Raw genomic sequence first — 26,093 nt, forward strand, 5'->3', positions numbered from 1 at the left:
CAACCATCCTGGACTTGGTTCTTACCCAGTAAGGAAGAATTGGTTGAGAAGTGGAAAATGGCAGGTGCTTTTTGGCAAAAGTGATCACATCATCTTGAAATTTACTGCCTTGAAGTTTTGCAAAGGTGGAAAGGCAAGCTATGAGTTTTTCAAATAAATAAATACTTTCTCAGTATCAAGAGAAGGAAAAACTAAGGGTAGTTCAATTTCAGGAAAGTTATTTTAATGAACTAAAAGGAAAATTAAGTAGTATTCCATGGCTAGAACTTCTGAAGGAGATAGGAGCCCAAGAGGGATGGGATATTTCAAAAAATGAAAGCCTTATCTGATTCCCCACCATGCTATAGCTTGCATCTGTGCCAACAGTACATGCGCTGCGTGATTTGGTTTGGGGGGACGGGACAACCAGAGAACCAATGAGAGGTTAGTAAAATACTTTTTTACTGACCCCTCAGTAGGCCTTCTGGCCCCCTATGGGTCTCCTCAGTCCCGCACCAGCTAGGTAACTGGTGGAAATCCAAGGAGAGGAAGGGGATGGGTTGGGCTGAAAAATGGATAGGATCTGGCATGCACTTTTTCTCCCCAAACCCCTGCTTCCCCTCCATGCCCCAAACCACCCATGAACAGCCCACTCTGCCACTTCATCTGGGCTGGTGGACCATCCAGGTAAGTCTGGCACACGTGTGGAGTTGCTTCACTTCTACCAGAGGCTCCATCGTGTGCGATGCAGTGCAGCTTTTCAGATCACAAGATCTGTTGCCATAGGCAGTGGATAGGATTGGGCCATGGGATACTGAAGGCACAACTGCAAGCAGTTCCCACGAGCAGAAAAACTGGATCCACCTGAGGAAAGTTGAGAAGCAAGAACAATACGTGGAAGGAAGGATAGTAAGTGAAGGATCAGTATTGTCTGCAGAAAATGAGCTGAGGTTGGAAAGGAATGCCAAAAATAACAAAAAGATTTCTTTATTGTGTCCAAAAGAGGCTGTAGACCTGCAGTATGGAGAAGAAGGAAATTGGTAGCAGACAACAGAGAGAAGGCGGAGCTTCTTAATTAGCATTTGTCTACCACAAGGGGAAGGTGGTCCAGCCTAACAGTTGCATTAATGAACAACTAAGTGCATCACAACTTAAGATAGGAGAACAGATGGTAAGGGAACACCTAGTTATGTTAAATTCATTTACATCTCCAGGATCAGATAGACTATATCCCTGGGTGCTGAAGGAGCTTGTGGATTTGATCTTGGAACTGTCTGTAATCTTTAGGAACTCCTGGAGATTGGGTGAGGTGTCAGAGGACTGGAAATGAACAAATGTCACTGCTACCTTTAACACAAAAAAAAAGAAAAAAAGAAAAAGGAACAATGTGGGAAACAACAGACCTGTCATCTTGGCATCAACACCCGGAAGATCCTGGAACAGATTATTAAGTGGAATGTCTACGAGCAGTTAGAAAATTATGGGGTAATTTCCAGGAGCCAGCGTGGGCTTGTCAAGAACTAGTCTTCCCAGGCTAATCTCATCTCCATCTTTGATTGAGTGACTAGTAGATCATGAGAATGCTATGAATATAGCGTACCTAGATTTCAGCAAAGCAGTTGACAAACTCTCGCATGATATCCTTATCGATAAAATGGTAAAATGTGGGTTAGAAATCAGTGTTTCTCAAGTTTTGTCCTCCACTGTACCACTTCACATGGTCCACCCATTCAAAGTACCACCAGAAGTAACTGGCAGTGACATCATCACCAGTTACTTCTGGGTTGGGAGGCCAGATGCGAGGTAGCAAACACAAGTAAGAGGCTCAGGGTGGACGGGAGGGCTTTTTTGAGCACAGAAAAGCATGCCTTGGAGCTCTGCCCATTGAACCAAGCCTCCTACTACTCTTTGTTGCGTCTTGTTACTGGTCTCACTGCCAGGTGGCAGGGGTCCAGAGAGTACTACTGTATACCACCTCAAGTACTACTGGTGGTACCTGTACCACTGGTTGAGAAACACTGGCCTAGATGGTACTACTGTTAGGTGAGTTCAGAGCTGGTTGAACAACCATTCCCACTGAGTCCTAATAAATGACTGTGTAGCAGCCTGGAGGGAGGTATGGTTTGGGGAGGGCTCTGTCTTGGGCCCCATGCTGTTCAACGTTTTTATAAATAACCTGGATGTAGGAAGGATGCTTAAGGCTGTCTGCTTCATGTAGTTGTAGGCTCTTTCTGTTTGGAGGTTTTTCAAGCAGAGACTGGTCAGCCACCTGTCACTAATGCTTTAGCAGTTGCCTGCATTGAGCTGGGGTTTAATTAGATGACCTCTGAGGATACCCTTCAACTCTGATTCTAGGTAGGGCAGAATAGAGTAGGGATACTGAAGATGATTTTGTTTGGTTAACTTTATTTTTAAGGATATAATTTCTGTTTTGTGATTTAGTTCTCCTATTTGTTGATATTTTGTATTCTATTTTATTGCTGTTTCTTGAAAAATGAACATAGACATAGGTTTAAGGGGGTTGTTATTTATTTATGGTTTTAAAAACTGAAAGTCTGTTTTATTCATTTTATAAATATAGTTTTTTTAAGCGCTTAGGGGACTTAAGTCTTTATCTTTTTTGGATCCCCTTTTATTTCTCCAAAATAAAGACTTGATATGCAAGTCTCTAGGGAAGCGTTATGGTAGGAGGAGCAGAAAACTTTAGCTTACAACATCTGGTGGATGCTGAGGTTTCTGATCTGTGTTATCATGGAAGTAACTACCCCATGTGTGTTTCCAGTATGAAACAAAGGTGCTCGAGCCAACATTAATACATGACAAAGGACACTCTTTTGCCAACATATCAGGAAAAATTAATTTGTAGAGTAGCTTTGAGGAAGTGTTAAGGACAGGCTGATCTTGTAACAGAAGTCTTTCAGCTTTCACTTAAGTGTTCTTTTACTTATGGCTAGTTTGATAGTACATAGCAAATTGATAGCATTTCTTTGTTAAAAACAGTTATGGTACACCTTTAATATTGAATTGCATTACTAAGGATCTCAGTCCTTTCTTCTTCTAGCAATCACATTGAAAGGGGGAGGGGAACTATCTTCCCATAGACATTATTGAGCTTATGAAGAACTTGTAGTTAAGATCCTGGTTCAGACAAAATGCTAAATCAGACCAGCGCAGGCATCAGGCTTGAACCTCTTCTTTACGCAAGAGGGGGGCAGATTATTCTATTTCCAGTTTGAACTGCAGAATCATTTCATCTGAACCAGGGAAACTGAGTTGTAGGCACTGAGTTGTATACAGGATACCAAACCTGTTTCTAGTTTGTTAATCCTGGCTTGTTAATTAATCAGTCATTCAACCAATCACTTTGGCATCAATTCCTGGAAGGATCTTGGAAGAGGTTAAGCGGAATGCCCATGATTACTTAGAAAATAATTTTCTCTAGGAGCCAACGTGGGTTTGTCAAGAACAAATCATTCCAGATGTATCTCATCTTCTTTGATAGAGTGACTAGTCTCAGAATGTGGGAAAACTGGGCATGATACACATAGATTTCAGCAAGCATTTGACAAAGTCTTCCATGATATCCTTCTGGATAAAATGGTAAAATGTGGGCTAGATGGTACCACATTTAGATGGGTTGAAACTGTTCCCAGCAAGTGCTGTTAAATAGGTCTGTATCAACTTAGAGGGGTGGTATGAAGTGGAATGTTGCAGGGCTGTTTTGGGCCTTGTGCTGTTTAACACTTGTGTAAATGATCTGGTTGCTGAGGAAGAGGGAATTCTTTATCAAATTTGTCGATGACACAAAGCTGTTTGGAATAGCTAGCACCCTGGGAAACTGAATTTGGATTCAAAATATTCTTGACAGGCTCCACTAGTGGGCCCATACTGACAAGATGAAGTTCAGTGAAGACAAATTTAAGATACTCAGTGAAGGAACAAAAAATCAGTGCAGAAAAAGATCTAGGTGTCTTAGGGCCAAATCCTTTCTGACTTCAGCACTGATGTAGCTGTGCTAATGGTGAATTATGCAGTGGGAGGACAGTCATGGAGGACTCCCCAAGGTAAGGGACTATTTGTTCCCTTACCTTGGAGCTTCACTGGGGCCACATTGACACTGGAAAGTTGGATAGGATTGCGCCCTTAGTGGACCGTAAGTAGAACATAAGCCAACAATTTGATGCAGCTGCCAAAAAAATTGCATTGCTGGGGAAGATTAGCAGAGCCACAGAGTCCAGATCAGGTGAAGTAATAATTCTACTCTATGCTGCACTAGTCAGGCCTTACTTGGATTACAGCATCCAGTTTGAGATACCACATTTTAAGAAGGACATTGACAAGTTGCAGTGGGTTCAGAGAAGTGCAGTGAATGGTGAAAGGTCTGGAAACCAAGTCCAATGAAGAACAGTTAAAAGAACTTGGTGTGCTTAACCTGGGGAAGAGAAGACTAAGGGGAGATATGATGGCCATCTTCAAGTATCTGAAGGGCTGTCACACAGAAGAAGGAAAGGTCTTGCTTTTGGGTTCCTGAAGCAATATCCTTAGGATCAACATGGAAGACTCATGTGATCTGTGCAATGCACTCCAGGATCTATTTGCTGTGGTGCAACCCATTGATCACAGCTGTTTGAACACAGCCAAGTTCAAGAATTGTACCAAACATCCTGGGCAACCTTGCAAGGGAATCTGTGGCACGTCTCTCAAGTTGTTTTATTCAGATTCCTAGGTGGCAAAACAAGTCTAGCCTCTTACAGGAATTTTATATATTGTGGGTCCTTCATTATTGTTTGATTTTCACACAGTCAGGTAGGTGTTATTAACTGGTTTGTTTTATCCAGGCATTGAGTCCTTCCCAAGGGTCAAGTGCCTGGCTTTTATCGTCTTTTGATATTGTAAATACTGTCACAAAATGTAAGCTGTTCCCAATAAAGCTGCTTTTTGCAGTTGATTGATGGAAATGGTGTACCGGGGGGGGGGGCAAGGGGTGCAAATACCCAATTTAGGGGCACCAGGAGTATAGGTTCTGGGGTCAGCACCATGATCTGCTCCCCCACCATTGGCTTTTTCGAGGTCAGAACCATGCCGACAGTGGCTGCGCTTTTTGTGCGGTCAGAATTGCGCTGATCTGAGGGCTGCCCTCCTCTTCTCCCCTTAAGAAAAGAGGAGGAGAGGAGCGTTGCCCCCTCTTCTCCTACAGCCACTCTAGGACTGCATCCAAGGGCTGCCCTCCTTTCCTCTCCTTAAAAAAAGAGGAGGAGATGAGGACGGCCCTCAGAACAGCCAGGGAGTTAGGAATTCAGTCTAGGGATTCATTTTCAGAACCAGAACTGAGCTCATAGCCCTTTGACAGTGAAATTCACTCCTGGTTTCTCCCCTAGACTTTCTTTGTTGCAGCAGCCTAATTTCGGCAGGGGAAGAGCCTTTTGTTGTTGCTGTGAAGCAATTGGGAGTCAGAAGCCTTTGCCTATCTGCTGAAAATTACTTGGAGTTTTACCCACTGCTCCCAGTCTGTCTGCTACCTGTATTGTTCATCTATGGTATGGTGAAGGTGTTCTAGAACGATAGGATTGTGATGTACACACAAAGAATAGCAAAGTAACTCTCCATCTTTCTTGCAGCTGTGTCCACTGCAACGTGGTCTACTCTGATGTGGCAGCACTCAAGTCTCACATTCAGGGTTCTCACTGTGAAGTTTTCTACAAATGTCCCATTTGTCCAATGGCGTTCAAATCGGCACCCAGCACACACTCCCACGCCTATACTCAACATCCTGGAATCAAGATAGGGGAACCTAAGTAAGCAATAGTGATCTTTGCTTTCTTCTTGACACTGTTGCCTTTTTAATAACTACTGTACAAATGTCCATTTTTAGAATGCTAAGAAATATTCCCTGTCTTAGAGTCTTATCCATATGCCTCTGCAGAAGCAGGAAAGGATGGAGCAGGACAACTTCAGCTATAATCCTATGCATACCTAACTGGAAGCTGGGACGAATTCAGTGTTTGCGTTTGGGTGGGGTCATGAGCATTATCTTGACTCTAGAGCCCAGGTCAACCAGACAGGTAAATGTGGGCTCCTGGTTGAACTTTGGCCTCCATGGCCAAAGTTTGCTGGAGGGGTAGACTTGGGCTCCCATCTGGACTTGCTGGGTAGACCTGGGCTCCCATTCCAACTCTGCCCTCTCACCTTGCCCAGTGGGTGTTCTTCTGGTACCCAGCTTTGCTCCCTATCCCAGTGGGCGCCCTTCCCTACTGGCGCAAAAGTTTGGGGGGGCCATGCACCATGGCTCATCCTTGAATCTGCCCCTACCTGGAAGTAAGGCTGTTTGAACACAGTGGAACTTGAGTAAACATAAATAGGACTTCATTGCAATGCAAGAGGTTTTTCTTTGCTTCAGCTGTATTTCTGAAACTGGAGGGGCTATTTCATACATTATATTTATCAGGTATACAAAAATGTAATGTAGGAGAGACAAATGGTGTGTTTAGAAACTCTTTTACAAGACAAAAATTACAATAGAGATGTCATTGAACATTGTAATGATCTGGTTTGGAATATGAATTCTCTTAGCTCACACACAGTATGAATTGGACACCATGACAGTGAATGAAAAATAAGGATTTGCAAATAGCAAGAGAATGTTATTTACTCCAAATCCTAGTCCCCAATTACTGTTCAGACAGAACTAAGCAGCTGATTCCAAGATGAAATTGTTAAGGCAAAAGCCTAGGAAGCTCCAGAGCTTTTGAGAAGTAGAAACTGCAATTTCTAAGATTTCTAGTCAAAAAGCTCCCCAACCTAATTAACTTGTATAGCTTTTGCATTCACTAGGTGTCTCCTAGTATAAGTTAAATATAAAATAGTTAAAATTCTTTTTCTTCCAGATACTTCAATGTGTTAAATGCAAATGTTATAATGTAACATACATGTGACGACTGGCCCAAGTGGTTTGATTTTGTCTAGCTGCTGTTTTTCCAACTGTACTGGCCATCGATCCACTTCTAGATACAATTCAAGGTGCTGGCATTGACTTAACTGTCATACTCTTTCCTGAGGAAGTCCTGGGAACTATATTTCTTTAAGAGGCTAAGGAGCACTAACAGAATACTGAGCACCTTGCCAAACTACAATTCCCAGGATTCCCTGCCGGAAAGCCACAGCACGTGTCTATGAATAAAACAGATATAAACTTGCTTCTTAATAGTAAATGGGGAGGTGCAAAAGTCATCTGAGACTTTTTCCTGGCCTTACCAACTTTTTTTTTTGCTTACTCTTGAAATTCTTCAGGCATTTAATCTGAAGCAGAACTCACTCTGCATGTTTTAGTTTCGGGTAGAATTTGCGGCTGATCATTCTTCCTTCTAAGCAACAAGCATCTTCCTGTCTGCTTTAATCAAGACTCTGATATGATTAAAATGAGTTATAGCCACAAGATATCTTTTCAAAGTCAGTTGCATACCAGCACAGTGTTTAATTGTGCAAAAATTGCTCATGGGCCTTAGAATAAAAAGTCTTGTGGCCACAGGCTGATCTGCTCTGTCACTGTGGGTTCGGATGTGGCAGTCTTTTTCAGTAGGCAGCTGCCAAAGGAAGCCCATAAGGTCTGTGAATATCTGGTCCACACAGACCGACTGTGTGACATCACAGCCCATGAGCCCAAAGCATTCATCTTTATTTGTGATGAATAAAGAGACATCAACAGTCAAGAAGATATTTGTGAACTTCTGATTTTGGTTTTTTAAGGATTTATTTATTCACATTTTTAGACCACCCTTCCTCCAAGAAGCTCAGGGAGGCATACGCAGTTTCTCCCTCCTTTTTGTACTCACAATGACCCTGTGAGGTAGGCAAGGCTGTTGAAGATTCTATGAATTAGTACTACTGTTGAAGTTTCTACTAATTAGTATTAGAAGTTTCTACCACATCAGTTGAAGTTTCTACTAATGCCTCTCATTGATTGGGTAAACCCATTTTTGTGAATAATAATGTTTTAATGTCATAATGTTTGGTTTTTAGAATAATATACAAGTGTTCCATGTGTGACACGGTGTTTACCTTGCAACCTTTGCTGTATCGCCACTTTGATCAGCACATCGAAAACCAGAAGGTATCTGTCTTCAAGTGTCCAGATTGTTCTCTTTTGTATGCACAGAAGCAACTTATGATGGATCATATCAAGGTATGTGGGCATCCTTTTTCATTTGGATACAGGACTGTTGCATGCAACAATAATACAGAGTTAGCTAATGATAAGGAGGGCACCAAAAGCAGATGTTAGAAATGGTAGTCAAGAGACTAGAATTTGAAGTATGAATTCAGCAGATCTTTGAAATTTATAAACATATGATGTGCTCTTTTCCTCATTCTCTCTTGGACCCTGTGCATGGAAAGTGTATGCTCTACTACTGAGCTATGCACATGACCCTAAGTTGTGTAGGAGCAGGTGGAATACAGGTGGAACCTCGATATCTGCAAGGGATCTGTTCTCGGACCTCCCACAATAACGAAAATTGCTGATAAGCAAATCTGCAATCTTCTGCCCCTTATGCCCTCTGAAGAGGACCAGAGCTGTGCTCCGGTCACCTCCGAAGGGCTTTCCGAAGCCCACAGAGACAGCACACTTCTTCCTGCTGCCTCTGCAGGCTTCAGAATGGCCTGTGGAGGTGAAAAAAAGCTACTTCCAGTTTCCCAAGAGAAACCGAAAGTGATGTTTTCCATATAAGGCATTCTGAGGCCTAGGGAAGCCGGAGTTGCTGGGATTGATATTTTGCATGCAAAGTATATGCTCTGCCACCAAGGTTTAGCTCTGACATGGAGAGCCAGGCTACTGGTCAATAGCTAGGCTCAAAAGCCTGCACTGATTATTGCTGCCAACTCCAGCCTGTGCAGGAAGGTGCACTGAAGGAAGGTTCACTGGTGACCCAATGAACAGCCTGGGTGGGCAGAGTTGCTCTGTAGCACAAGAACCCTTTCTTGTCCAAGCTAGGGGATGCTTTTAACTTTGAGCTCAGTGGTCTGTCACATTTGGACAGTAGTTCCCAAATCTAGCCCCAGAAGCTCCTGACCTTGTTCCAGATTTACATCCAGGCAACACCCATCTGATGTTGAATTGATCTCCAATTGGAGCAAGGTTCTGCGGCTGTCATACTTTTATTGTTGCACTTATTTAAGTCAGCTGATAGTTGCACTTTGCATTATCTCTAACTTGCAGATGTAATTTGTGTGCTTTAATATATATATATATATATATTTTTTAGTCTATGCACGGAACACTGAAAAGTGTTGAGGGGCCTCCAAACCTGGGTATCAGTCTGCCACTGAGCACGAAGCCTACAACTCAGAACTCCGTCAGTCACAGCAAAGAAGACTCCAAATCTGTCAATGGGACAGAAAAGACTGAGAAGAAATCAGCCTCCCCTGTGAAGAAAGCAGAGCCCAAAAAAGTACCAAATCCTGGCTGGACGTGCTGGGAATGTGACCGGCTGTTTACTCAGAGAGATGTTTACATATCCCACATGAGGAAAGAACATGGAAAGGTAATTGCAGCTGCAGTGAACATTAGCTTGGTTATTGCAGCAATTTTCGATGTTTTTCTTCTCATGGCACACTGGCCTCTGTAGTCTTCATCTCCTGTGATGTCACTTCCAGCTTCCGGAAAACTTGTCTGGGTTCTGTGGCTCAAGGGCAACCATCTGTAGTAACAAGTTGTCTGTCCTTTTCTGCTGGCAGAGCAGTGATTTTCAATGCTGTGCTCCAAATGCCTCCAGCATACCTGTGGACCTTTCGTGGCACACCAATTTGCTATGGCACACTGTTTTAAAATTGCTGAGTTATTGGAAAAATTTGTTATTAATCTGGCTTTTCACTATAGCTGAGGTGAAAGTTCTCACATGAGAACATTTATCTCAACATTTATGGGGACAAGGGTGCAAAGGAGGGGCCCTGCCCCCTGTCAGTTTTTAAGAGAGGTGAGGGCCAAAACTCATGGGTGGCTTCCAGCAGCATACAACATGGCAACAGCCTGCTGGCAGTTGCTAGTTTTCCCTAGAAGCCTCCTAGAATAATTGACTGTTACCCTTTGGTGACATTTTTCTTCCTGTGCTTATAGACTGTAGTAGTTATTGGGAATGCTGGTTTAATAACTTCACCCAGAAACAGGAACTGTAGCTATCGATATGTAAGGATTTTGTTTACGGTATCATTCTTAGGGCTAGTTCATACCTTCATTCTGGTTATTGCAAACTACCATAATTGTTTCCACTACTTATTAGTGCAAAATTTAATATTTCTCACCACCAGTCACACCCATTAGCAAAGTTTCTAGTGGAACCCAGAATAGTCATACAGACTGGCCAGTAGTGAGGGTTTTAAAAATTATTCTTAGGGCCCAGTGCTATCCAACATTCCAGTACTGATGCAGCCACAATGCAGCCCCAAGGTAAGGGAACAAACATTCCCTTACCTTGAGGAGGCATCCATTACTGTCTGTCCACCCCCACTGCAGGACACAGCGCACACCCTATTGGCATGGCTACATTAGTACCAAAAAGTTGGATAGGGTTGGGCCGTTAGTGAGTTTAGCCCAAGAGAGGTGCTTTCAGTAAAGCTTTCCTCTGACATGGAAACTCTGCCCCAACCCTAGTTTTTTTACAAGCTTCCTTAATTTACTCAGGTAAAGATTGCTCTGCATTCCCTGTTCTGCTTGCTTAGCCTGTCTAGGACTGAGAACAAGTTTTGAGCAAAGCTCTAGCCAAAATGGACTCTGGCATCATTAGGCATCGTGTGTCCAAATCAAACAATTGCTTGAATTTGTCTGAAGTGACATCCATTCTTGTGAAATGGCATAAGAACATAGCATAAGAAGAACCCTGATGGAAGAGGCCAAGGGCACATCTAATCTAGCTTCCTATATCTCACAGTGGCCCACCAGATGCACTCAGGATAACAAGATTCCTATATCCTGTTGCTTCTCCCTTCCTTATGACATGCAGAAATTGGCTACCTCTAAAACTTGGAGGTTGCATATAGTGATCACTTGTAACCTGTGATGTAACCAGATTTCCTCCATAAATCTGTCCAATTCTCTTTTAAAGGCATCTAAACCAGTTGCCATCACCACATCCTGTGGCAAGGAGTTCCATAGATTAATAACTCTCTGGGTAAAGAAATATTTCCTTTTGTCTGTTCTAACTCTCCTGCCAGTCAATTCTAGTAGATGCCCCCTGGTTCTGGTGCTGTGTGAGAGGAAAAAGACCTTGCACATGCCCGATCTCATCTGATCTTGGAAGCTAAGCAGGGTCAGGCCTGGTTAGTACTTGGATAGGAGACCGCCTGGGAGTACCGGGTGCTGTAGGCTTATACCATAGTCTTTCGAGAATGAAGGTTGCCAACCAATCTATCCATCCCATGCATATGGCTATGCTTCCAAAGCCAATATCAAATTTATCTCAAGTTTGCTTTGGATTCCTCCTGCTGAAGGGTTTTCACAGTAGTAAAATTAAAAAGGAAAAGGCTCATAATTTTTCATTGCTGATTCTCAACACAAACCCCTGGGCAAGAGTAAAACTAATAAAAATCCTGTCAATTTTTCTGCCTGAGGTAGAGGGGGAAGAGTGAAAGCAACAGCTACCATATGGGAAATATCATAAGAATGTAATAAGCTTGAGGTGTTAGTATGAGACAGAAGAAAGCTCGTAAAAACCAGGGCCTCGTGGGTGAGAGATGCTGTAATGAAACACCCATGCAGCAGCTTTCAAAGATGGAAGCTGAAAAAGGGGAGCTTGCTGAATTGTGCCAGAGCTGGATATATTCATGAGTACAGATTGATGGCTGAAAGATTCTATCTGTGCCCTGCTTCTTCTTAGATTTTTGTTAGGTTTTGTCACATGGTTCTCAAGCCACTTCCAGTCAGTTTCTCTAGACCAGCAGTTTTCAACTTTTTTTAATTTTCACAGCACACTGACAAGGCGCTAAAACTGTCAAGGAACACCATGGGTTTTCTGACAATTGGCAAGGCATGCTGCACTGCCGACTGGAGGCTTGTATCCCCCAACGCCCCTACTAATATATGACCTAAATGCCCATGACACACCTGTGGACCATTCATGGCACACCAATGTGCTGTGACGTAGTGGTTGGAAAATTGCTACTCTAGACTAATAACTTAGGTTTTCGTAGATCCAGTCTCGTATGGGTCCTCTGACTACCTTTAATCATTTATGTTCAGCTAAGGCATCCTTGCCAATAGGGTATAGGGGGTGGTTTAATAATAATATAATTAACGTATATACATTGCAGTGTTTAATGTGCATTATCTCTGTCCTTACAATAGCTCTGTAAGGTAGACAGTGTTGATATCCTACTGCACAGGGGGGTTGTGACTGAGGGAAATTCTCTTGTGAAATTTGAGTTGATGACTTCCTGATTTATTATTTAGGGCACAATCCCGAGGCGCCCATGGGCCAGCCCAAGTCCCTTGCGCCAGCCCAGGAGAGATACAAACATGTTTGTAAGGCATGTTTGCACCTCCTCGGGAGGAAGCTGGGCCAGCACTCAGAGGTGCGCCAGCCTGTGGAGGCTGACACAAGCCTCCGCGCCAGCTTCTTTCACTAGTATTGCATCAGCCCTCCTGGGCCGACACAAGGCTCTGGAGTGGGCGGGAGGGAGGTGTTCCTGGGCAGTGGGCGGCCCTGAAGGCAGGATGGTGGGCAGCAGGAGGTGGGGCTGGGATCCAGCTGTTATCCGGCTCTCTCCCAGGGAGATCTCCCAGGGAGATTGGAGCGACTTCAAGCCACTCTGCTCTCTTCAGACTTGCGCCACCTCAAGAGGTGGCAGAAATCCGAGGAGACCCATAGGGGCAAGGGCGCTTTACCCAGGGGTAAGGGGAAACTTTTCCCCTTGCCTCTGGCTGAACTACCTTGGGCCCCTGTCCTGTGCTGGATACAGCGCAAGCCTCTTGGCTTGCCTGTTCCAGCACAGGATAGGATTGCTCCCTTAGTTACGTAGTGACAATATTACAGCAGCATTCTCTGTCTGGCGACTTTCTGCTCTGGTTATCTCCTGGTTGGCTTTGGCCTAGGAAGCTCCCAGATCAGAGGTGATGGCAGCAGTGGGCCTCAGCACATACCAGCCTTGCAGGGCAAGCCTGTCTCTAGGGCTAGTTAAAAACTGTTGTATATCCCCTTGACAATAATCATGGAGGGCTCCACAGACTCACCAGGGGAAGCTACATTTGTGGCTGGAGAATGACCTAGTTGCTTCAGCAGTAGAGCCAAAGATAGCCAAGAAGGGAGATCAAGATGACAGGAAGATGTGGCTTTGTGGTCAAGAGGGCAGGGACAATTACCTTCTACCAGAAATTCCAGGTGATTTCGAGGCAGGGCTCCTGTCAATCCTGTAACTGGCTATTTGTAAGCCAGCAAAGCACAGACTAAGGAGGATGAGCCCCAGAGTTCCTTAACGCTCCATCGAGAGGAGGAAGGGCCAAGGGCTTGGGAAGATGGGGTGTGTGTGTGTGTGTGTGTGTGTGTGTGTGTGTGTGGCGGGGGGAACTTGGCATAATTTCACCTCCTTCCACCTCACAGCAGAGACCAGAAATAGGCTATCCCACTCCACAGGAACATAAGAATTGCCTGGGTGGATCCGACCAAATGTCCATTTAGTCCAAAATTCTGTTTGTGATGTCATCCAGTCAGATGCTTCTAGGAGTTTTACAAAATAGGATCTGAAGGTATTGACTTGTCATTTCTCCCCGGGATCTGATGTTTCAAGGCATACTGCCACTGTATATGGAGGTTCCATTTACCTATCATGACTAATAGCCACTGCCCTGCTGTCAGTTTCATTGGACTTAAATTGGTGGTAGTTGATCATGCATTTGAGGCAAATGACAGCAGAGATTGGCCCCTGTGTAATCTTTGTGGCAGGACCACAGTGCAGTGGCCTGAAAGAAATACAGTGAGGGCCCAATCCTATCCAACTTTCCAACGCTGATGCAGCCATGCTAATGGGGTGTGCGCTGCATCTTGCATTTGGGGGGCAATCACAGAAGCCTTTTCAAGTTAAGGGAAGATTTATTCTCTTATCTGGGGGCTACATTGTGGCTGCATCAGTGCTAGAAAGTTGGATAGGATTAGGCTTTCAGTTACATATATAGCCATTAATTTACTGTCCTATGCTTTACAGCTGATCTAATGACACAGGCCAACACACATTTTGCTTCCTTAAATGTTAAACCAATTCCTGGTTATATATGGGGTGCTGATTCCAAAAATGGCATCCGTTTTGCCCTATCATGTCTAGTTTTGGAGACACAGCATAGCCTCTTTAGTGAATGGTTCAAGCAGCTTCCTCATGGGGAAACCTACACCATGAAACCTACCTCATGAGGAAGCTGCTTGAACCATTCACTAATGAGGCTATACTATATCTCCAAAACTAGATGTGATAGGGCAAAATGGATCCCATTTTTGGAATCTGCACCCCAAATTCTTATCAAACCACCATAAAGTTTGGGAAAAACTTTTCTGACGCTCAGTTTTATAGGCCTGTGTGAGTGGTATTTTTTTTGTCTTAGTTTTTGCCATCTGTTAGTTCATCACTTATTGACTTCCGTAGGACTAGGGGAAAGAGATGCAATTTGGGATTCTGACAACTAGAAAATTAATAAGCAGGTATTCCCCTTATCCCAGTACATTTTGATAGTTGTCAGCCCAGATCTAAACTGGATCAGAATTTGTGCCACATTAGTACTAAGAGATAAGTTACTTCCACTGTTCTCAGGAAATAATTATCTGAACACAACATCACTCCCTCTACTGGTCACACTGCAAACAACTTGCAACACTGCTGTAGAGGACTATTGGGTGAGTTGAGAAAAATTAAAATATTGACAAATACCCTACCTGATTTTTCTTAAACTCTAAATCTGTTTTTCTTTTTGCTAAAGCAAATGAAGAAACATCCTTGTCGACAATGTGACAAATCTTTCAGTTCGTCGCACAGTCTTTGCCGGCACAATCGTATCAAGCACAAAGGCATTAGGAAAGTTTACACCTGCTCGTAAGTGCTGCTGTTAAAGTTCCTTTTATAAAGAATTGGGGAGCAAGAGAGACAGACTTGAATTGAATTGAATGTGAATTGAACTTCCTGTTAATTATTTGAATGCTTCTAGAGTGGTAGCCGTGCAGCTCTGTAGCAGTGAAAACAAGAGTCTTGTGGCACTTTAAAGTTTAACACATTTATTATGATCTTTGGGCACCACTTCTCATGGAAGCTTTCATGGGAACTAAGGGGTCATTTGGAACATGTGTTGAAAAGCATTAGAAAGGATTGTTAAAACCCACCAATCTAGGAAAACTCTCTTTGTCTTTCTTGCTGAAAGGTTTTTCAAGGCCACAGTTGCTAATAGATTCATTCTACAGGCCACATTCTGTTCTAGGCTGCTGCAATCCAACAGCCTCCTCATGTTGAGCCCAAAGCAGGAGGGAAGGGAATTATCCTGGCTTAGAGATTCATGGAGTGGAAGACTTATTGGTGTACAAAGGCCAGCCAATATTGACCTGCAGAAGGTCCAAAATTTCACTTGGGAGTTGGCACCGTCTCATCTGGACAGTGGTTCTGGTTTTACAGAACAGCTTCTGTTCCCTGCCCACTGCAGTATTTTTGTTAGCAAACTGGGAAGAAAAATTATATTCGCAGGCCATAATCCACTCTAGTGTCCTTCCCTTTGCTGAACCGTTTGGCAAGGGATGTTAAGAGAACCTCTAGACATGAAGTTAGGCCTCCTAAATAAGGGTTCTTGGGCAGTTTTTCAAAGTACATTCCAACAAGATCGTGAGCTTCCTTAGAAGCTAACCAAGATTCCACAATAGAAGTTTGGTACCAGTGTGAAAAGTCCACTTCTAAATTTCACAGTAATGGTGACCTTGACAAAGATGCATATTGCAAGCTAGTTGCTTTTTTCTTAAAGAGCATAACTGTACAATTATGATACTGTACTAAGAGAAATGCAGCAGAGTAAAACAACATATAATAATGAAAAACTATAATAATGAAGAATGGGACCTAAAAAATCTGTGGAACGCCAACTGTAATTGAGAAGGCAGTATAGGGCAACAATGAATTAAACCAATTTCAATCAGCTTTGGAAAGATCTCAAAAAGACCCAAGGTCTGTTTTCTATAGTATTTGGCTTATTGCTACAAGAGGATTGGGAAGGTAAAGATTCAAGATTAAGAATAAAGTGAAGTCAGTGCCATGAAGAGTTTAGGAAATCTGGGAGGTCAACTTCTATTAACAAAATTATGGATAATATGTCTAGTGCAGTGTTTCTCAAACTGTGGGTTGGGACCCACTAGGTGGGTCGTGAGCCAATTTCAGGTGGGTCCCCATTCATTTCACTATTTTATTTTTACTATATGAGACTTGATGCTACCCTGGTATATGACTGCATTTGGGGAAATATTACAGACCTGTTGTACTTTTAACAAACTACTATGTATATTCTTTTAAGAATGATAGTAAATGGGACTTACTCCTGGGTAAGTGTGCGTAGGGTTGTAAAAAATTTTCCTGCATTATGATGTCATCTCCGGTCATGACATCACTTCCAGTGGGTCTTGACAGATTCTCATTCTAAAAAGTGGGTCCCAGTGCTAAATGTGTGAGAGCCACTGGTCTAGTGGTATGAAAGAGCGTAATTGAAAGTCTCTGTATCTGATATCTAACAGCACAATCCAGTGCATGTCTACTCAGAAGCAGGGGCTTACTCACAGGAAAGTGGGTATAGGATTGCAGCTTTACTCTTGCAAAACTATCTTGGTACCAGACCTTTGTTGGCATTGCATATCACCTAGAGCTGATGATATATGCATATGATGGATCTGTGTAAACATTCAATATTTTTGGAAAGAATTAGCAGAGACTAGTGAGCAATAGTTTCAAAGTTATATCCCTTTGTCATCCCTGAGCTTTTTGTTAGGATCCATAAAAGATGTTGGACTTCAAGAGATAATCTGGTTGCAACAGTAACCCTACGGGTTAATCCCTACAGGTTAATACGGGTTAATCCCTACGGGGCTGGATTAAAGTCTGAGGAGAAATCTGACGTCCAAAGAAAGGCGGTATATAAATACCTGTATAAATAAAACAGCAAGGGTAGAAATGACTGAGAAATGGGAGTGCATTAAAGACCTTCTGTCGAATTATTTTTTTAAAAAGTTTGGGATACTTTTTATATAACTAAGGCTACTCCTGTAATCAAGTTTTGTGAAAGCAAGGAAAAGATTAATCCAAGATTATGTCTTATCTTGAAAATAGGAATCAATGTTTAATATATTGGAACAGATATAATAACCAGTGTTACAATGGGAAATATTGATATTTGAGAGTTTTGTCATAGTACTTTATGGTATTTAAAATTTAATAGTATGTTTACTTTAAAGAAAATTGTGTCTGGATATTATTTTGTAATAGTTTCAGGCTTTATTATCATTGTGGTGGGGGAAGGTTGTGTTGATCTGTTATGCATATGACCTAGCAAGTAAGTTTCATTTGATGTTATGAATTGTTATGAAATATAGAGCCCGATATTATGGGCTCTAGCATCAGCAGTACGCTCGTAGTGCCGGCTCTGGGTGTCGCAAACATGCTGTAAAGCATGTTTGTGGCACTCTTCGAGTAAGTGACACTGCTAGGGAGGCCTGTTTTGCCCCACCAGTGCCTTGAAGGAGGCCTTAGCTGCCAGCAAAGCAAAGGTAAGCCCTGGGTGGTGCAGAGATGTGGGGAGGGTGGAGAGAGTTGTTTCTGGGCAGGGGGAAGGTTGGAAGGGCTGTCAGAGGCCTCCTCTGCTAGATCCCATGCTCAATGTCAGGTTTGGAAGCCCAACACTGAGCTTCTCAACTCTGTGCTAGCGGTTTTGCTCAGAATTTGACTGGCACAGGCTAATGACTGGCATTAGTTCCAAATTCCTTGGGACTTGGGAATTCCTTGATGCCTCCTCAATCCATCAGACCTTTATCAAGTATGTTTACATCAGGTATACGCCAAAAGGGAAAATATAGTTTGCTCACATAGTCTCTATTTACATTAGTCACATGTATTGTGCTTTTCAGGTGCAATCCCAAAGGTGCCCTAGTCCTGTGCAGGTCTCTTGAGCCAGCTGAAGACTGTAGCAAAAGTGCCATAAGACACTTCTGCAACAACACTGGAGGAGGGAGGCTGGCCCAAGCTCCATTGGGCCTGCACGACAGGAAGCCCAAGCCAGCCAAGTCAGGCTGGCATGGGGGTCTGGGGGGTGCAGGGGCAGGATGGAAAGCAGGTGTTTTGGGGCAGGCAGGCCTGTGGGTGGGCCATGGGTGAGTGGGGGATGGTACCTGGATCTGGCACTTGTGCTGGATCCTATCCCCCATCTCAGGCAGCCCAGAGCAGCTCCAGGCTGCTTGGATCTACACCACCTCTTTAGGTGACGCAGATCTGAGTAGCCCCATAGGGGCTGCTGCAGCGTTACTCAGGGTAAGGGGAAAGAATTCCCCTTGCCCTGGACTGAGCCGCAACTGGCTCCAACCCTGCTCTGGAATGCAGTGCAGGCTTGCTGGTTTGCCTGCTCCAGGGCAGGTTAGGACTGGGCTGTGAGTCTCTTAAGGTTCTTTTATTACCAGTGCAACTGAAGTAGCATCAAGTGTTTGACTATTTATATTTGTCATTCATTTTCTGTAGGCACTGCCAAGATTCAAGGCGTACCTTTACCAAAAGATTGATGCTAGAAAAACACATTCAGTTAATGCATGGCATTAAGGAGCCTGATGTGAAAGAGATGGCTGAATCAACCAGTGTAGGAGAAAGTGAAGTCAAAGAAGATACTAAGGTGAGAGAGGTGTGTGTGTGTGCTGTTTTCTTTAGAAATATTCTGAAATTGTAGCTGATGTAACTCTGTGTCCTTGTAGTAAATTGGAGTTGAAAGAATAAAGGTCATATTTCATCTTCAGTCATCTGGGAAGCACCTGCAGATTAAACAAAATCTGATTTAGTTCAGAAAAACAATACAGATCCAGCCTTGTTATACACAGATTTTTTATACACGGATTTTTTATACCCGGATTTGACTCAACATGAATGACCCCCTGCAAATGAGAAGGAATGTGCTGATCCCTGGAGAAGGGGAAAAATGCACCCCTTTAAAACCACAGTTTAAAAAACTGCTTTTTACTGTTGCAGAGAGACAGTCATACAAGTGATTGCAAGTATAACCTAAATATCCACAGATTTTTCTATCTCAAAGCTGATGAGAAGGGCCCTTTAAATTAAAGAAAAAACATGTTTAATAATGCCAGAGAGGGCATGGGCTGACAATCCATCAGTCATTCTCTCTGCAGGCTTCACTCATCTCTTCCCCTTGAGCACATGAAAGAAGGCTAAATGGCAGCAATTATCACCTCCATTCTTTCCCCCTTACTGGGGCTCCTGGTGAAGGGAGGGATTGCTGCCTCCTAGTGAAACCTAAGCTCCTGGAGAGACTGATTGACTCTGTGTGCATTTCAAAAGGTCAGCAAGGCTGTTTTTAAATCACTGGAGGAAAGAGACTTTGTTTTATATTTTTGTGTGTGTGCAAAGTTTATTTATTTATTACAGATACAGGTAAGGAAAATGGGTTAAATTTAGGGCTGGAACTACATAGGTTACACATGAGGGTATTGGCCATAGATTACAACATGTCTTAATCCAAAAAAGAAATCAACAACGACTGAAAAGAAAAATGGTCACTGATACAAAAATTATCATATTTGTCATTATACTAATTAATGATTTAACTAAACAATCAATATTGTTTAACTAAAATTATTTATCCAATCATAGAAAGGCTTCAGATTTTGCACATACAATATACTTGCTGCTATACTGATATGTACAATAAAATGTTTCTTATATTGATCTTCGATTTCTAATATCGCATTTAAGAGGAATATTTCCGGTTTGAATGGTACTACACAATTCAATATCTCTTGTAACAGTATGTCACTTTCCAATATTTATTTGCTTTCCACATATCCACCACATATAATAAAGAATTCCCTTAATCTCTTTGCATATCTAACAGTGAATGATTGGTCCCCTGACACCAGCTCCACCATGCAGCCCCCGCAGCCTCTTCTCCCCTTTTCTCCCTCTTCACAATCCCTTTAAGCAAAATGGGGAGTGCAGGACACGCTGGGGCCCCAGAGAAGAAGAAGGGAAAAGAGGGAGGAGGCAGGCCCACTGGATTCTAATTGACTTCCTGTTCGCTTTGAGTGAGTGAGAAGCAGATTGGAGTGTCTGACAGCAACTGTTACCCTGCATGTGCTTGATCTTGTCTGATCTCAGAAGCTAAGCAGGGTCAGGCCTGGTTAGTTCTTGGATGGGAGACTGCCTGGGAATACCGGGTGCTGTAGGCTTATACCATAGTCTTTCGAGACTGAAGGTTGCCAACCAACCATTCATGGAGGGTGGCAGGGTGGTGTCTGCAGACTCAGGGTTAAAAGCAGTCTGGGTCTTTTTCGTAACAACCTCCAGCTTGATGTGAGCTGCAACAGTTGCTTCACCCTTGGGCTAACCCTGAGCACAGTTTGTTATATTGGCATTCAAGACAATTCAATAAAATTGATTGGCAGTAGATTCAGGATGAACAAAAATAAGAACTTCTTTCATTTTAATTATGGAATTTACTGCTATGAGATAATGCAATGACCCAGGGTGATGTGACCTGGGACACTGCCCACTGCTATTGCTGCCACAATCACATACCATGGGGAAAAAACCCCTTCCTGTGCTCCTCATGTGGTTTTCACAAACTCGAAAGTGTGGAACTTTTGGTTTTATTTAGAGGGACCATGTGCATGAAGGAGTTTCTTCACTCACGTGGTCCCTGCAAATAAAATCAGAAGTTCCACACTTCTGGATTTGTGAAAACCATGCAAGGAGCATGGTAAGGAGGTAGATGATCTATTTCCCATTGGGATGAGTGGATCAGTGTGGCTTGTGTTCACAGCAAGTTAGAGGGAGGGCATGGGCCCCCAGCTGTTCCCTGCTCCCCCCCCCATTTGCTGCTGATGCAAGACTTATCAAGTCACCTCATGGAGCGTCACTGATGTTTTTAGAAGAGGAGTAGACAAATTCAGGATAGGTCTATCCTTGTCTACTTGGGTTTGTCTAGTTGTGGCATTAACCATTGCCATTTAGTTCTGAATTTACTTTAATGTAAAGATAACAGCCATACAGGAGTGTAATTTGAATTGATACCACAGTGAGCAGGTTGTTTGTTTGTTTTTTATCCCTTTGTTTCCATACCATTTTCCTGCCGAAAATCCTCCTTCAACTTCTGACAGGGCAAATTGTTGAAACTTTCCAGTAAACACTGTTCAAATGTTTTTGGCCCTGCAAGCATAAAGAGCTGCTTGGAGACGAATTAGCCTTATCCTGAATCAGACCATTAGTCCTCTTGCTCAGTATTGCATGCCCTGACTGGCATTAACTCTCCAGGGTTTAAGAGACAAGAGATGCAATCCTCACTTTCCTGGGGGTAAGTTCCATTGAACACAATAGGACTTACTTCTGAGTACACCTGCTTAGGCTTGTGCCCACGGTCTTTCCCAGTCCAACCTGGGGATACTAGGAATTTAACCTGGCACCAAAGTAAATAATCTATGGTTGTGCTATAGCGCCATCTCCAACAAATACAGACACAGATTTTCAGGTATCTGAATATCTGCAGGAGCTGTGTGCCTGATGCCAAATGGCCACTGTTCTTTGCCACCTTCAGAAGTGTCTGAGGATTTCCATTAGTATGGTGACCAAAGATTTCAGCTTGAGCAAATTTCTATGCCATCTCAAAGGCCCCCAAACCTGCACCTCACACACACACATTGGTTTAAGTCTATATTGTTTCCAGCGTCATAGTCCTGAAATTTCCAAATGCTTCTGGAAGTTCACAAGCAGGTCAGGAAGAATAAGGGTAATCCCTTGTTGTTTGTTTCAAGCATTTTGTATTTGGAGGTATGCTGCTGGTGAACATGCAAGTTCCAGGGCTTGTGGCCATTGAGATGCCTGTTCTACTTGTCTCATTCTTCTTCATGTCTCATCCTCCTGGCAGTGAATTCCACAAGTTAAATTACACATTCTGCAAAGAAATAATTTGTTTTGTCTCTCCTGAGTCCAGCTTAATCCAGTTTAGCAGTTGGATTCTTTGTATAAATAGGGCCTAGCTCAAAAACCCCATTGACCTTCCTTTGAGATGCAGAAGTAATGAGCATTCCTATGAATAAATCAACCATTTTCAACCACTGTGCTGTGGCACACTGGTGTGCCGCAAGTGACTGACAGGTGTGCCACAGGAATTTGGGGTACGTCATTTATTAGTAGGGTCATTTATTAGTAGGGTCAGTAGGGGATGTGAGCCCCCTACTGGCAGCATGGTGTGCCTTATCAATGGTCAAAAACCTGATAGTGTGCCTTGACAAGTTTAGGGCTTTGTCAGTGTGCTGGGAGATGAAAATGGTTGAAAATCACTGGAATAACTGAATGATTCTGTCAAGAAAATTTTTTAAAGCATTTATTTGAGATGTTTTTATCCCATGTTTTTTGAAAGACCTCAGGGCACCATATACAGACTTCCTTTCCACCCTCATTTTATCTTTGCAATAACCCTGTGACGTAGTTGTGAGAAAGTAACTGATCCATGAATACTAAATGAACTTTGTGACTGAGTGTGGACTTGATTCCAAGATTCCTCATAAGAAGAGCCCCGTTGGATCAGGCCAAAGGCCCATCTAATTCAGCTTCCTGTATCTCACAGTGGCCAACCAAATGCGCCAGGGAGCACACAAGACAACAGACACAATCTGCATCGTGGTGCCCTCCCCTGCATCTGGCAATCAGAGGCAGCCTGCCTCTAAAACCAAGAGCCTCCACATACCTACTATGACTTGTAACCTGTAATGAACTTCTCCTACAGAAATTTGTCTAATCCCCTCTTAAAGGCATCCAGGCAAGATGCCATAACTACTTCTTGTGGCAAAGAGTTCCACAAACTAATTACATGCTGGGTAAAGAAATATTTTCTTCTGTCTATCCTAGCTCTCTCAACACTCAGCTTTTGTGGATGTCCCCTGGTTCTGGTGTTACGCGAGAGGGAAAAGAGCATCTCTCTCTCCACTCTGTCCATCCCCTGCATGGTTTTGTATGTGATTTTGTATGACTCAGTCCTAGTCCTGATTTGTAACTATTACTGTAACAGCTCTGTTCTCAAATTCAGGTTCCCAGTCCAAAGCGTAAATTGGAGGAACCCGTTCTGGAATTCCGACCCCCTCGAGGAGCCATCACTCAGCCACTGAAGAAACTGAAGATTAATGTTTTCAAAGTTCACAAATGTGCAGTCTGTGGCTTCACGACAGAGAACCTTCTGCAGTTCCATGAACACATTCCCCAGCACAAATCGGACGGCTCTTCCTATCAGTGCAGGGAATGTGGCCTCTGCTATACATCCCACGTCTCCCTTTCCAGACATCTCTTCATCGTGCACAAGCTGAAGGAGCCTCAACCTGTCTCAAAACAGAATGGATCCGGGGAGGACAATCAGCAGGAAAACAAGCCTAGCCGGGAGGAGGAGCCCTCGGACGACACTGTGTCCGATAGAAAATGCAAAGTATGTGCAAAGACCTTTGAAACGGAAGCTGCCTTAAATACCCACATGCGGACACACGGAATGGCCTTCATTAAATCCAAACGAATGAGTTCGACCGAAAAATGACACCCTTCTCCTCCATCCGTCACATACACCAAAAGCAAAAAAAATACAACAATAAACCTTCTCTACTTCAGAACATAAAGGGGATGCTCTTGAGGGGGTACAGAAAGTTTGCCACACGCTTGAGTTAACGGTTCTGCCCCTGTCTGTTGCAATAGATCTATACCGAATTGTATCTTCCTCATCTCATCACTATAGATATATAAAGAGATATATATGATATATATATATATATATGATAAATAGTTATAATCCGACTCACCCACTCCATAACAGCATTAAATAAAACAGTATTTGGGTTGAACAGAGTTTGTATATATTTAAACAGATAACTTTTATACTCTTTGTTATGTGTTTGTATTGGTATTTAGTGAGGAAATCCCGGAGGTTTTTTTTTGTTTTCGTTTTGTCATTGTTTTGTCATTTCTAATAGCAGGCTTGTTTTAAAGCGGCATTCTTAACATTGGGGCAATGCTTAGGATTCTATTAAATCTCTCTACATCTACTGTGTTTTTGATATTTCTTTAGCAGCACAGAGCCACTTCTCTATAGAGCCTTCCCACACTGCTCCAATGCTTGAGAGATCATATGGGAGGGAACCCTGCCACAAGGCTTCTTTCCTTGTTAGCATTACCCATCCTAGGAACCCAGGTTATGTTGGCATGGAAAGGAGCTAAATTATTGGAAAGTGGGACATGTTGTAATTAGGCTGTCGTGTCTTAGAGCTACTAAAATGGTTTGGGAAAGTCGCATACCAGCAACAAACATGCTGCTAAGTTTAAAATCAGAAGTCAGTGTAAGTTGTTTTCAGGAGACTCCTTTGTCTGATAAAACTGCACCAGAAGGCAAGGATTAAAAAGTGGAATGAAAGGCAAATGGGGATCAACAGGGCTAATGCCCCCAAATTTAGCTCATATATACAATACTATGGCCAGAAGGAATTGGGATCATTTTTATACGATCTCTTGCATAAAATGTCTAGGTGCTTCTTTAAGATCTTCCCATACAGTGTAAGAGAGTCTGTCCATGCACACAGAACGTACTTTCCAGAACCCACTGCACAAAAGTCACACTGAAATGGGATCATGCAAAAAAAATATTCATTTAAGTGGAACTTGCACAGGAGAGCTTCTAGATGTGTTGCACTCACCCAGTGTGCTCTCTGTACAGGGAGAGGCTTCTGTGATCTGGAAAGATATTCGAAGAGCAAGTTGCTCCATGTATAGATAATGCATTAGGCACCAACCACCTGGCAATTCTTCGCTGCAGCCCCTTTAAAATGAGTAAGAGCTGCAGAAAAGCTGTTTGCAGCCAGGTGGATTGGGGCGCTTTGCACAATTAAGCAGTACACTCCTTAGTATCCTCTATTGCACTTTTGAGAGAGATCATTGGACTCCATATCATGTTTTAAAGATCTTTTAAGAGACTTTTCAGTATTTAAGTTTGTATTTTCCAGCAATTGGGACACAGAATAAGCTCTAGATTAAAATAAATGTATACAGTACTGTGAATAAGCTTACAGAATAATCTTACAGTTAAGGTGGAAAGATCAGACTTGGAGGGGCGGAGTGGTAAGTACTCCACACTCCGAAAGGTGCCTTGTAAGCACCCTTCCCCCTCGGCATTGGAGCCATTCGGGGCAATGGTGGTACTTTGCTGTTGCTGCCCCAAATGGCTCTGATGCCAAGGGGGTGGGGTGTTTACACAGTGCATTGCAGAGTGTACTGTACTTACCACTCTGGTCTCCTAGCTCCGCTTCTGTGGAAGTTAATGTGTCATGTCATTTCTTAAACACTGTATTGAAACTTTTGTAGAAATAATGCATTATGCATTAATCAGAAGTGGTCTTAACTGGTATGCATAGTACAAATGCAGACATTGATGTTGGATGTCAAATCCTTTCATTTATTATAAAGCCAGTTTCTAGTCCTCATGAGCTTAAAATCTCAGAAGCCAGGGTTCAGTACCTCTTTGTGGTTGAGGACCATGCTTCTGAATATTTCATAGCTCTTTGCTTATCCCTGTGATTAGCAAGAGCAGAATAAATTATGCTAAATAAATAAATATGTGCACATAAGTGTATAAGGGTACTGAACTTGGCTTTTCTTGGTACATAGTGCAATACAACTATAGACAATTGCACAGGCCCTTCATAGGAAAGCACGGACAAAAATTTGCCCCATGAAGTGCCAGTGAGATTGGCTATTCTTGTTTGCTTTTTGGGTGCCCTGTTTTAACCACACTAAGGTCTGGGAGGTCTCTTAAGGGTATTGATGTGGAATCTTGTGATGATGTAATAGGGATTTGTCTTCAAGGCTATTGTGGCTTATAATGTCCT

At 42.9% G+C, this 26,093-nt stretch overlaps 1 protein-coding gene and 1 pseudogene across 3 annotated transcripts in view; both read left to right on the forward strand.

The window, feature by feature from the left end:
* The window catches only part of ZNF532 (zinc finger protein 532), a 66,715-nt gene extending 41,327 nt beyond the window's left edge, over positions 1 to 25,388 (forward strand). For 2 of the 3 annotated variants that reach the window (XM_066614415.1, XM_066614416.1), the window contains exons 4-9: positions 5,598 to 5,774; positions 7,996 to 8,158; positions 9,237 to 9,515; positions 14,927 to 15,039; positions 18,697 to 18,844; positions 23,264 to 25,388. In XM_066614415.1, the coding sequence (XP_066470512.1) occupies positions 5,598 to 5,774; positions 7,996 to 8,158; positions 9,237 to 9,515; positions 14,927 to 15,039; positions 18,697 to 18,844; positions 23,264 to 23,758 (1,375 nt within the window). In that variant the 3' untranslated portion in view covers positions 23,759 to 25,388. The remainder of the gene's footprint in view (positions 1 to 5,597; positions 5,775 to 7,995; positions 8,159 to 9,236; positions 9,516 to 14,926; positions 15,040 to 18,696; positions 18,845 to 23,263) is intronic. The other variant, XM_066614417.1, reaches the window with a different exon arrangement.
* LOC136642974 (5S ribosomal RNA) lies at positions 20,289 to 20,408 on the forward strand (annotated as a pseudogene).
* Positions 25,389 to 26,093: the final 705 nt, after the last annotated feature.

This window comes from Tiliqua scincoides, chromosome 2 (assembly GCF_035046505.1).
Source record: "Tiliqua scincoides isolate rTilSci1 chromosome 2, rTilSci1.hap2, whole genome shotgun sequence".
In the NCBI taxonomy this organism is placed as follows: Eukaryota; Metazoa; Chordata; class Lepidosauria; order Squamata; family Scincidae; genus Tiliqua; species Tiliqua scincoides.